We start from the raw sequence: 13067 nt of genomic DNA on the forward strand, positions 1-13067 counted from the left end.
ATGCCAAGGATAGGTAATTCCCAAAGCAGCCTTCATATGAATGACAATCAAGGTTAGCAACTAAGTTCTCCGGTTCTGAGATTTAATCAGGTTTTCCTACATTGCTTGGGAACTTTTGGCATCCTTCTCTTATTGCATCTTCTTTATGAAAGTCATGTGAACATTGCAGATAGGGCCAGCCATGGAAGTGATTGATAACAATGGCAGTTTGCTTCATACAAATGCTAATCAAGGTTAGAAGTTATGAACTGAGGCCCATGTACTTGACTGATCTTTATTGTGTAACACTATTCCTCTTCTACTGCAGGCTTGCCTAATGGCGATGTTTTAGAAGCTGGTCTTTCACCTTCTGATCATCCCATGAAAAGTGATCAGAGGATAGGAAGGAGAGGTAGGCGGCACAAGAGTTCTGCAAAGTTGACAGACACAAAGTTCCAAGAATTGTCTTCTGACAAGGAAAATATTGAAGTTGGACTTGTTCGAACCATGGATAGTCAGCGTAGTGATGGAGGTAAGCTTTAGAGTCAATATGTTCCACTCATTTACATTCCCTGTGTGATTGTTAGGTGGTGTAGATTTGAGATTGAGTTCAAAATTCAACACAAGATGCTTTCAATATTTAGATTCTTTTGGTGCAATAATTGTTTTTTAGCTTTTGAATTCTGTAGGTTTGTGGACGCGAATTTAAATTGAATTCCTACAAGTTTATTTTTGGATTCTAGTTTTTACTGTTTTCTGTCTGACTCTTAAAATGTGAGGTTCAATACAGAAGGTGGACATATTGTAGTATCATGGCTGATGTGGAACAAATTAAAAATAAATAATTGTGGGAGAAGAGAGTTAGATGGTCTAATACTATCAGTGTGCTTTTGCAAGGAAAACTTTTATTTGAAGTGAACATTTGTTTGGCCGAGGACAATTAGAGATGTGGTAAATAGCTAAAAGGGATTCATGTTGCCAAGTTCCAGTACATGATTCTCATTTATATTTTGTTTTGATCATAAGCTCAAATGGAACTGGTCTATGTACTCAGGAACTAATACTTCAGGACTACATTCTTAAAACACATCTTCCTTCCATGGGAGACAATGCAACAAAGACTTTGCGGCAGCTAAAAGCTGAGGAGGAGGATGAAGAACGGTTCCAAGCTGACCTTAAAAGGGCTGTACGCCAAAGCCTTGGTAATTACTATGCTCTGTTTTTTATTTCTAGTATTTACTTATTAGGCATCTATAAACAATTAATTCTGCACGCTTTTGTACTTAAATCTTCTAAGTCAATGAAAATAACTGCTTGATTGCCAAAAGAACCGGGAAACAAATATTGTTGTACTGCTTCTAAATTATTAGAAATTCATATCCCCTAGATGCATTTCATGCCAACCAGAAGTTTCCCTTGGCAGACAGGTCAAGAATGTTCCAGGACACACTGTCATCTAAGGTGGAGGTCACAGATGATTCATCTAAGAATGCCACAACTGGAGATGGCGAGATTGATGTTTTTGGTACAGGTCTGAAGAATGAAGTTGGGGAATATAACTGTTTCGTAAATGTCATCATACAGGCCCCCGTTTAACAAACTTCCATTTTTGGTTTATCTGGATATGCTTTAAATCTTATTCTTAGCTAAGATCTTCATAACTTGTGCTATTTCAGTCGAAGTGGCATCTAAGACCGTTTTGAGATGAATTTTTGAGGCGGGCTACATCAGGGCATATACATGTTGGAGATCCTTGTACATTATGATATCTTCCTTGCTTTGAGTAGGGCATCCTCATAAATGAAAAGAGAAGGGAATGCCTCTACTTCTCTCAGGACTGCTATGAGCAACCTTTATCCAGATAGTAATTTCTTTCAGGAGGTAAATTTCCCGACGACTCTTCTCTATTTTCATAATTATTGCAAAAATTTAGAGCCTATTTGGAAACTATTATTGTTCAACAATCACAATGTAACATTTTTTGGATCACGATGAAATATTTTGTTGGTATACAAATACAAATTTATTTTCTAGATCACGATCAATCCTTTTTTAGATCATTGTGATTTTTAGCAAACGTAACAAATGTAGATCTTTTCGAATCGTGATCAACATACATACAAACATGTGCTTTCATTGTTAGAGGCTCAGATGAAGATGAACGATGCTTCTGAAGTCCTGGGAGTGATTTTTAATTGCCTTCATCAATCATTTATGCCTGCTAATTCTCAAGGCAATTCCAATATGGAGTCAATAAAAAGAGATTGCAAAGGATCTTGGGCTTGCATAAACTCTAGTTGTATGGCACATTCTCCTTTTGGGATGGACATCTTAGAAAGGATGGATTGCTACAATTGTGGTTTGGAGTCTCAGCACATGAAGTATACGGTCACGTTTGATTCGGCGTTAATAAGCCGCTTATTGACGTCTGCGTAATAAGCTGCTACAATGACTTTGCGTAATAAGCTCACGCCAAAAATTAGAATCAAACACACTTTTGCGTTTAAACTCAAATTTCTCTCTACCCCTCTCTCCACAGCGTTATAATCTCAGCGTTTTTCTCTCTCATCAATTTTAAATATTTTTTTATTCATTCTCTCTCATTTATTTCATTTATCTAATCATTTTATTCATTCTCTCTCATTAATTTAATCTCTCTCTAATCATTTTATTCATTCTCTCATCTATTCCATATATTTATAATATTTTTATATATTTATATAAAATTATTATAATAAAAAAACATACATTTAAATATATTTTTATTTATTGTTTATAATATATGTATCTTAATATATAAAATAATTAAGCAAAATATAAAATATAAATACATTATGATTTTTTTATTTATAATTATAATTTTAAAAATTAAACTAGCCTTAATTATCTAAAATTATTCAATTACAATTGAAATGAATGATAATACGAATAGAATGAGAGAACTCAAAAATAAATGGAAAAATTAGATCGGAGATAGAGTGTGGAAATGTGAAAAATATATATAATAATAAATTATTTTTTTTATTCATATCATTTATTTTAGAATATATTATTTTTTTAATTTAAGTTATTTATTAATATTTGAAATTATATATTAAGAAAAACTTATAAAATTAATATATTAAATAATTTATTTTGAAATATATATTATTTTTTAATTTAAATCATCTATTAATATTTAAAACTAAATTAATAAATATATATAACATTATATATATATATAATATTAATTATTAAATAATATTATAAATATAAAAAAAAAAAATAAGCTGAGCTGAATCAAACATATCCAAGCTTAATGATTAAATAAGTTAGAATCATATTAAATGTACATGAAAATAAGTTGGATAAGTTGGCGTCAATAAGCTGAATGAAACTAGCCCTACATCTTTCTTCCATAATAATATGCTAGTGTACTTCCAACAATGAAGGCATGTATATACATATATATTAAGATGTAGTTTTGATTATTATATGCAATGCATCTTCTTATTTATCTTGCTCCAATTGGTAAAAGAAGTTTTAATAGTAGCTTCAAATTCTTCTTCAGGTGATGTCTGCCGAAAGCTCTTTCGATGAGCTTCTGAACTTGGTTGAGATGAATCACCAACTAGCTTGTGATCCAGATGTTGGTTGCTGTGGAAAGCTTAACTATATTCATCATATCTTCTCTTCTTCACCGCATATTTTTATAACAGGCTTCTAATTTGCAACTTAACAATGTTTACTATTATTTGAAAAAAATAACCCATTTGGAAACACCAGGATACAAAATTTCTGGATCTGGACAAGAAACTGTCTGATTAAGGTTTTTGTTTACATAAATGTTATGCCAATCCACAATTAAGTTCAATTTCTAAATGTGATCCCATCCCAATCCATAATTAAGTTTAGTTTTCAAATTTGATTTCATCGGGGTCCAAGATTAAGTTCAGTTTCTAAATGTGATCATTATTTTTCTCTACAGGTTTAGGATGGCAGAATACATGTGAGAGTGTCGAAGACATTACAACAACTTTATCTGTCCTAGTAACTGAAATTGACATAGGTATTGCTTACCGTAGTCTTGATCCAAAGAACAAGCATCGCTTGGTCTCAGCGGTAAGTAAAATCAAACCCTCCCCACTGTAATATGTTAATTTGTTACTACTACATTCTTATTTATTACTCACACTATAAAATCATTCATTACTCACACTATAAAATCATTCTTAGGTGTGCTATTACGGGCAACATTATCGTTGCTTTGCGTACAGTCATGATCATGAACAATGGGTGATGTATGATGATAAAACTGTCAAGGTAAAAAAATGAGATTCCTGTTTTCTTCTTTTTCAGTCATTCCTTTGATGGGTAAAGTCGAATAATCATTTTTATTAATGTATGGTTACATGTAATTGGCGGATGGGGTGATGTTTTGATTATGTGTGAGAGGGGACATTTGCAACCACATGTTCTTATCTTTGAAGCTGTAAACTAGTTCTTTCAATCGGTAATTACATTGTTTGTTGGTTCCAAAAACTTTTGGAGATCACGTACATATTTTATACCTAGCCGACCCACAACTGTCTCATATATAAATGGGGGTATTTTTTTTCGTTTTTTTTGTTAAGTTTTGGTAGAGGAACATAATATGAACAAATACTACAAAGAGAAAGAAGTTTAATGGGGCAACTGAACTCATAGTTTTAGTTGGAACTTCATAATTATTATTAGAATGTTGGCTAAAACCGAGATCACAACTTTTTTTAATCTTTTTTTTTTTTTATGTTTTGTTTTGTGTTTTTGATACCCCACCTATGATAGCTCACTTAAAGGGCTTATTACCTATGAGCCTATAAGGTATCATCCTATTAGGATCTAGTTTCATTGAAAACACCCGATTTAAAGTGAGTTATTGTATTAGCCTCTTCTAGGAAAATTGAAGATCAAAATTAGGGTAATGTTTGCATTAAATGCTCATTTGTCGCACTTGATTGAATTACATTGCATTTTATAATTATCTTTTCATTCATCCATTTATATATTACATTATTTGATTCTTTAATAAACTTTTTTCATTATTTAATAATATAATGAGCTTATACAATATACTTGTTTTTTAATATTCATTATAATGGTAAGTTTATTTGTCTTAGAATTAAATATGTATTGTTTATAGTGATGATTATTTAATCTTTTATTGGGGCGTTTTTTTCCGAACGGTACATAGATGGTAGTTGTACTCGTCCATCACATCCGTCCCCCGAACACTTAAACGCCACATTGAAGTTTTATCTTATATTTATAATGTCACTAATAATATATATATTTATATTATACATTCTTTTTTATTATTTATAATACATTGAAATAAAAATATTAGAGAATTTTATAATATAAAAATATTATTTTTGTGTTATATCCTATTTTCCTCTCATTAGTTTCGGTTCATTTCTAGTTTTTTATATTAATGTTCTAATTTTCATTCACTCATATTCTATTTTGAAACTTGTTTAAATCCACTTAAACTCATTCTCCAATTATCATATCACAAAAATTAAAACAAAATCTTACTTACAGAAGCTTGGGGACTTGATCAGCAGTTGCGCCAGACAGAAAGAAATTCTCATTTCCAATCTCTTCTCTTATTTGCTGCGATAACTCACTTCCTGGAATAAGCATCTCCGCAACAGATACATTGTAATTCGGGACAAACACAACCTGAATCATTATTTTTTTATGTCAGTTTAGTGTCTCTTTATGCCAATACCATTCACAAGTTTAACAATTTACCTTCAAATAGTTGTTGACCTGTGGATCAGTATTTACCACAGCACCAACATCATTCACAAGTTTAACAATCCTTTTTGCATTTGTATATGTTGCAAATGCTTTTCCTCCAATAATCACTGTTCTTGGGGTTTGTTGTATTTTTCCTCTCTTCATCCCTCATTTCTTATCCACCAACCAATCACAACCCAAGGTTTACAACAAGTGCAACAGGAGGAGAGTGGTCAAAATACTCACAATTAAGTAATTAAAGGTCAAAATTTAATTTGGGTGACATAAAAATGTTAATATTATGATAATTTTGCATATATATTATCTTATATTTTAATAATTATTTTTATTTTATTATTACAATAAGAAGTCTGGTTTAGACTCATAATCACATTTTGGACAACCTAAATTCTAGTTGTATACGATAGAATCTTAAACGACCAATTTAATACTGAATTTTTCAGTCTTTCAAACTAAATAATAATAACCTATAAAATTAGGTTATGATATACAATTTATATGATATATAATTTATATAATTGCTAAATTTCAATAATATTTAAACAATAGTGTCTTAAAAAAACGCATACTCCATTATTTAGGTTTAATTTATGATTTTTTTAGAAAAATTGAACTCCACACGACTCTACATATTAGTGATACTTAATAATTTTAAATTCATAAAATTTTCCTTAGAAATATTTGTATAGAATTTGCTTACTTATTTCTCAACATTAAATGGACACGCTAAAGAGAATAAATGATTATTTGTATCAGTTGAATGTATAAGCGTTGCAAATTTAGTATTCATGTCTTTTAGAGGTGGTTGTTACAATTAATTCAATTCAATATTTTTTAGATGGCCCAAGTTCAAAATAAAAAACCAAATAATATATAATTAACAATAAAAAAAAAAATAAATAGTCTTCTCACAAAATAGATAAACAAATAAAATGAACTATCAAAAAATCAAATAAATTAATAATTTTCTCACAAAATAGATTCCCTTGATGCTTAATGCTTAATGCTTGATGCTTGATGCTTGATGCTTGATGCTTGATGACGTGTGTTTGATTAGACGTGAGCATCCATTTGCTCATGACGTAAGAACGTCTAACGTCTATTAGACGTGTTCGTCTAATCGCGTAGGTATAACACCTCAACATATAGACTTAGATGTATGAATTATGAGAAAAAATAGTTCTAAGTACACACTGTTTCTTTTAGACATCCTTGTCTATTTAGACCGATTAAGGATATTCGTCTAGAGAGTATCTTTACTTCCAAAGTAATTTTTTTTCATTATGAATATGGACATTAGAGTTTAATAAACAATTTTTGTGGTTCAAAGACCAAAAACATTTTTAACAAATAAAAACATTTATTCTTCCAGAATGGCAGATGCCATTGTTGATCTTCCAAGCTGTGTACTCAGAAGAGTAATCTTCCAGCTTCCTTTTTGTGATCCTCCTGCATCACCTACAAAATAAACTATTTATATATTTTGGTACCCATACTTAATTGGGTCCTCGATCAATTAGTCCCTTAGGAATCCATATTTGAGTTATTTTGATGGACTTCCCATTTTGTGTTGTAATTAATGCATAAGATTTTGACTTAGCAGATGACTTCCTGCTAGCCACTAATCCTTTAACTTTTGAAGAAAATTTCCTTTTAAAATTCCTTGACTTAGAGTCAGGTTTTAAATTACCAGACTTATTAGCTTTTTCTAACTTATTCTTAAGCCAGCTAACAGTCGAAGGAACATAAACTATTTCATTTTTCAAAGCAACTTCTTCATGAATAGGATCAGATTCAATATCAGTCATACTTCCTTTAACAAAACTTATTGGATTAAGTCTGTCATTTGGTTTTGACCTTTTGCATGACAAATTAGGGTCATTGCTAGCAAATCCTAATCCGGATTTAGATCCAGCAGGTTTCAACATGCTGATCTGATATTTGACAGCATCACCAGATCTTGTCCATTCACTGACAACATAGTTAAGCCTTTTGTTTTCAGATGAAAGAGTTTGAATCTGTTCCTTTAGCATCTCATTCTTAGATGAGATCTCTTCAATCTTCTTTTCAAAATCATTTGACTCTTCCCTTTTAGACAGATTTGATTTATTTAAATCTGATGAAAATTTAGTTTCATTTAGAGATTCTGCTAGCTTTTTTACTCGATGACCATGTCATAGAGTGCAGCTACCAGTTGTTCCCTTGAAAACCTTTCGGAAGAGAAATCAAATACCTTAGTCTCCTGAGTTCCTTCTTCATCTTCTCTTGCCATGAAGTAGGCCATGTCTTCTTCATCACTTTCACTAGATGAAAAGTAAGAGCCATGGCTGCTTCCTCTATTCTTTCCGTCACCAGCCATAAGAGCCTTCAACTATTTTCCATCATCCTTGGCATCTACACGCTTTGGCTTCCGGCATTCCGATGCATAATGACCTTTAATACCACAGTTAAAACAGGTAACATTAGCTTTAGATCTTCTATTATCATTAGAATTTGAAGAGTTTGAGTTAGACTTGCTCTTCTTCATGAAGTCGCCAAACTTCTTCACAAAGAGAGACATGGCATCGCTGCTCAGCTGCTGAGCTTCCATCTTCACATCCGGAGCAGTTGGTGGTTCTTCAACAATCACCAGCACCTTAGCAATGATAACGGATGTGTGTTGATCTTCTTCCATCCTACAGTTCAGCTCGAACTCATAGGCCTTGAGGTCAGCGAAGAGATCAAATAGAGAGATCTTGTTAAGATCTTTGGATTCTCTCATCGCCATAGTCTTTATGTCTCATTCTCTTGGAAGAGCACGCATGACCTTGATAGCAAGATCCTGGTTGCTATAGGTCTTGCCTAGGATGGACAGAGAGGAGACGATCTTGCTGAATCTGGTGTCAAAATCGTTCATTGTTTCATCAGGACGCATTTTGAAGCTGTCGAACTGTTGAGTGGCAACCATGATCTTGTTTCCTTGGTTTGCTCGTTGCCCTCACACAGTTGAGTAAGTCTGTCCCAGACCTCTTTGGAAGTGTCACATTCGATGATGTAGTTGAACATATTGTCATCGAGAGATCTGTATAGAACATCAAGAACCATGTTGTTGAGGTTGTTCTGCCTCTTTTCATCAACGGTCCAGTCAGCCTTCTCCTTATCAATCTTGATAGGACCTTCTGTGACAACGCTCCACATGTCATCATGAAGAGAAGAGATATGAGCACGATCTCTTTTCTTCCAAACAATGTTGTTTTCACAAGAGAAGGTTAGAATGGCTATAGCACTAGCATCTTTGGATATGGTCGACATATTTCAGGAAAGGCTTGAGAATAGAAACAGGGCTCTAATACCAATTGATAGGATCAGCTTTATCAATAGAGACGAGGGTCTGGCTAAGGATGAAGGCTTATAAAAAACGGTTTGAAAGAAATCCTGTTAGGGATTTAATTCGCTTTCTATTCTATGCAAACTTTTGTAAACACTTGAAACGGATTCAAGGCGGAATTGTTTACTTAGGTTTGAAGCACACAAGTTGAAATATGAAAAGATGAAAGAAATGAAGAACACAACAGTTTGTTTATGAATGTTCAGAGAAACTCTCCTACGTCACCCCTTCTTCCAACCACCAGAAGGATTCACTATAATATGGTTCGAATCTAATACAGTTTACACACACACTTAGCTCACTATTGAACACAACACTTTCTATTCAATTACAAGATGAAGAATATCACTCAGCTAAAGGTGTTTTGATTCTAGCTCTCTCTTGATTCACACACAGTACAATCAGAAAGCAGCTTCACAGTATGAATATTCAAAGGCTTGAATTCTCTCAAGATTAGCAAGTTCGTAAGGTTGACAGTTGTGCTTGTTAAGGCTAATTGTCCGTTGTCCTTAAGATTTATTAAATACTAAGCAGGAGCTAACGGTCGAATCTTCAAGAATGATACGTGGCACTCTTCCATTGGAAAGCCTCCATTGTAAACAGCAGGTTCTGAGCACAAGGATCATGGCCGTACATCACTGGTAGTGCGCCGAATATTCCATCAGGGATGTACCTGCAAAACAAGTAATGTGAGGAAAATTCTCTTACGTGACATTCCTTAATTGGATGCATATAACTGTTGTACTAATCTTCACTAGAAAAGTGGAGCAGAAGTAGGGTACAGCTATAGCACGTGGGTAGGTGAAATGCTAGATTCAAGCGTACTACTTAAACTGAGCATTAGACGTATTTCAATTAGACAGATTGTGAAAATCAGTCTAATGAAATAAGTCATATCCTTCTAATAGAGAAACGTCTATTAGACCGCCTGGTCTAATAGAATTAGACTCGCGTCTAATTACAATAACCATTAGACTGCACGTCTAACTCCACTGAGTTAGACTGCACGTCTAATTCCGGTTCTACCTCAGACTTGTCTGAAGGAGTTAGACGCACGTCTAACTTTCACTAATTACAGTACACGTTTAATTATCCAATAACCATTAGACTGCACATCTAACTCCACTGAGTTAGACTACACGTCTAATATCGGTTCTACCTCAGACTTGTCTGAAGGAGTTAGACGCACGTCTATCTTTCACTAATTAGACTACACGTCTAATTATCCAATAACCATTAGACTGCACGTCTAACTCCACTGAGTTAGACTGCACGTCTAATTCCGGTTCTACCTCAGACTTGTCTGAAGGAGTTAGATGCACGTCTAACTTTCACTAATTAAACTACACGTCTAATTATCCAATAACCATTAGACTGCACGTCTAACTCCACTGAGTTAGACTGCACGTCTAATTCCGGTTCTACCTCAGACTTGTCTGAAGGAGTTAGACGCACGTCTAACTTTCACTTTCTATTAGACTGCACGTCTAACTTTCACTTTCTATTAGACTGCACGTCTAACTCCACTGAGTTAGACTGCACGTCTAACTTTAGTGAGTTAGACTGCACGTCTAATTCCGCATAAATTAGACTACCCGTCTAATTGCTAATATATTAGACTGTACATCTAATTCTGAAAATCAATTAGACTACCCGTCTAATTACAAGTCTATTAGACTACACGTCTAACTCCACTGAGTTAGACTGTACGTCTAATTCCGAACATATTAGACTTACGTCTAATTCTGTGTATTCATTAGACTTACGTCTAATTCTTTACATTCATTAGACTACACGTCTAACTCCGATGAGTTGGACTGTACGTCTAATTTTATGCATTGAAAGCCAAAATCGGTCTAATGATCCTCATTAGATCCAAGTCTTATGACATATTGTTTCAATACACCTATATCGAAACTCATAAGTTATTTCATCATCAAAATCTCAGTAGTTAAATTATTTCAACACTTAGTTAAATAATTTGACCCAACACAAAACATGTTAATTTCGAACATTTTTAATTGATTATTGATGTTTTTACGAAAAACACAAAATAAAACCGTGAAAACGTACAATTTAAAACAAAACACGTTAATTTCGAAAAAATTTCATTGATTATTGATGTTTTAAAAAAAAAAAACACGTTAATTTCAAACGTTTTAATTGATTTTTGAATTTTTTTTATGAAAAAACACTAAATTAAAGCATGAAAATGTACAATTTAAAACAAAACACATTAATTTCGAACATTTTTAATTGATTTTTGATGTTTTTACGGAAAAAACACAATAAATATGTGAAAACGTATAATTTAAAACAAAACACGTTAATTTCGAATATTTTTAATTGATTTTTGAGATTTTTACGAAAGAACACAAAACAAAAGCATATAAACGTACGATTTAAAAACGTTTATCTCAAACATTATCATTGATTTTTGATTTTTTTACAAAAAACACAAAATAAAAGCATGTAAACGTATAATTTAAAACTAAACACGTTAATTTCGAATATTATAATTGATTTTTGATGTTTTTATAAAACACACAAAACAAAAGCGTATAAATGTACAATTTAAAAAAACACGTTAATTTCAAACATTTTAATTGATTTTTGAATTTTTTACGAAAAAACACAAAATTAAAGCGTGAAAACGTAAAATTTAAAACAAAACACGTTAATTTCGAACATTTTTAATTTATTTTTGATGTTTTTATGAATAAAATACAAAACAAAAGGTAAAAAAGTACAGTTTAAAAAAACATGTTAATTTCGAACGTTATAATTGACTTTGATATTTTTACGAAAGAAACATAAAATAATAGCGTGAAAACGTACAATTTAAAACAAAAGAAGTTAATTTCAAACATTATTAATTGATTTTTAATGTTTTTACGAAAAAACACAAAACCAAATTGTATAAACGTACGATTTAAAAAAGAACACGTTAATTTCAAACATTTTAATTGATTTTTGAATTTTTTATGAAAAAAACACTAAATTAAAACATGAAAATGTACAATTTAAAACAAAACACGTTAATTTCGAACATTTTTAATTGATTTTTGATATTTTTACAAAAAAACGTGGAATAAAAATGTGAAAACCTACCATTTAAAACAAAACACGTTAATTTCGAACATTTTTAATTGATTTTTAATATTTTTACGAAAGAACACAGAACAAAATCATATAAACGTACGATTTAAAAAAAACACATTAATTTCAAACACTATAGTTGATTTTTGATGTTTTGTGATAAAAAAATACAAAACATAAGTGTATAAACGTACAATTTAAAAAAAACACGTTAATTTCAAACATAATAATTAATTTTATATGTTTTTACATAAAACACAAAATAAAAGTATTAAAACGTACAATTTAAAATTAAACACGTTAATTTCGAACATAATAATTGATTTTTTATGTTTTTACAAAAAACACAACACAATAGCGTATAAACGTGCAATTTAAAAAAAACACGTTAATTTTAAACATTATAATTGATTTTTGAATTTTTTACGAAAAACAAAAAATTAAAGCGTGAAAACGTATAATTTAAAACAAAACACGTTAATTTCGAACATTCTTAATTTCTTTTTGATGTTTTTATAAAAAAAATACAAAATAAATACGTGAAAAAGTATAATCGAAAACAAAAAACGTTAATTTTGAACATTTTAATTTATTTTAGATATTTTTACGAACAAACACAAAACAAAAGCGTATAAACGTACGATTTAAACAAAAAACAAGATACTTTCAAACATTCTAATTGTTTTTGTTGTTTAAACCAAAAAACTACAAAACAAAAGCGTGAAAACGTACAATTTTAATCAAAACAAGTTAATTTCGAATTTTTTTAATTGATTATTGATTATTTATGAAAAATCATAAAATAAAATTGTGAAAACTTACAATTTAAAACAAAACA

At 31.3% G+C, this 13067-nt stretch overlaps 1 protein-coding gene and 1 pseudogene across 1 annotated transcript; one reads left to right on the forward strand and one right to left on the reverse strand.

Moving 5' to 3' along the window:
• Positions 1-940: 940 nt before the first annotated feature.
• Positions 941-4564, forward strand: LOC124918399 (annotated as a pseudogene).
• Positions 4565-5535: 971 nt separating this feature from the next.
• On the reverse strand, positions 5536-5907 carry LOC124918398 (alpha-glucan phosphorylase 2, cytosolic-like). Its single transcript, XM_047458567.1, has 2 exons — positions 5755-5907; positions 5536-5682 (listed from the first exon to the last, which is right to left on the reverse strand). The coding sequence occupies exons 1-2, from the start codon at positions 5905-5907 to the stop codon at positions 5536-5538; spliced, it is 300 nt and encodes a 99-aa protein (XP_047314523.1).
• Between the last annotated feature and the right edge of the window lie 7160 nt (positions 5908-13067).

The sequence above is a fragment of the Impatiens glandulifera genome, unplaced genomic scaffold, assembly GCF_907164915.1.
Source record: "Impatiens glandulifera unplaced genomic scaffold, dImpGla2.1, whole genome shotgun sequence".
Lineage (NCBI taxonomy): Eukaryota > Viridiplantae > Streptophyta > Magnoliopsida > Ericales > Balsaminaceae > Impatiens > Impatiens glandulifera.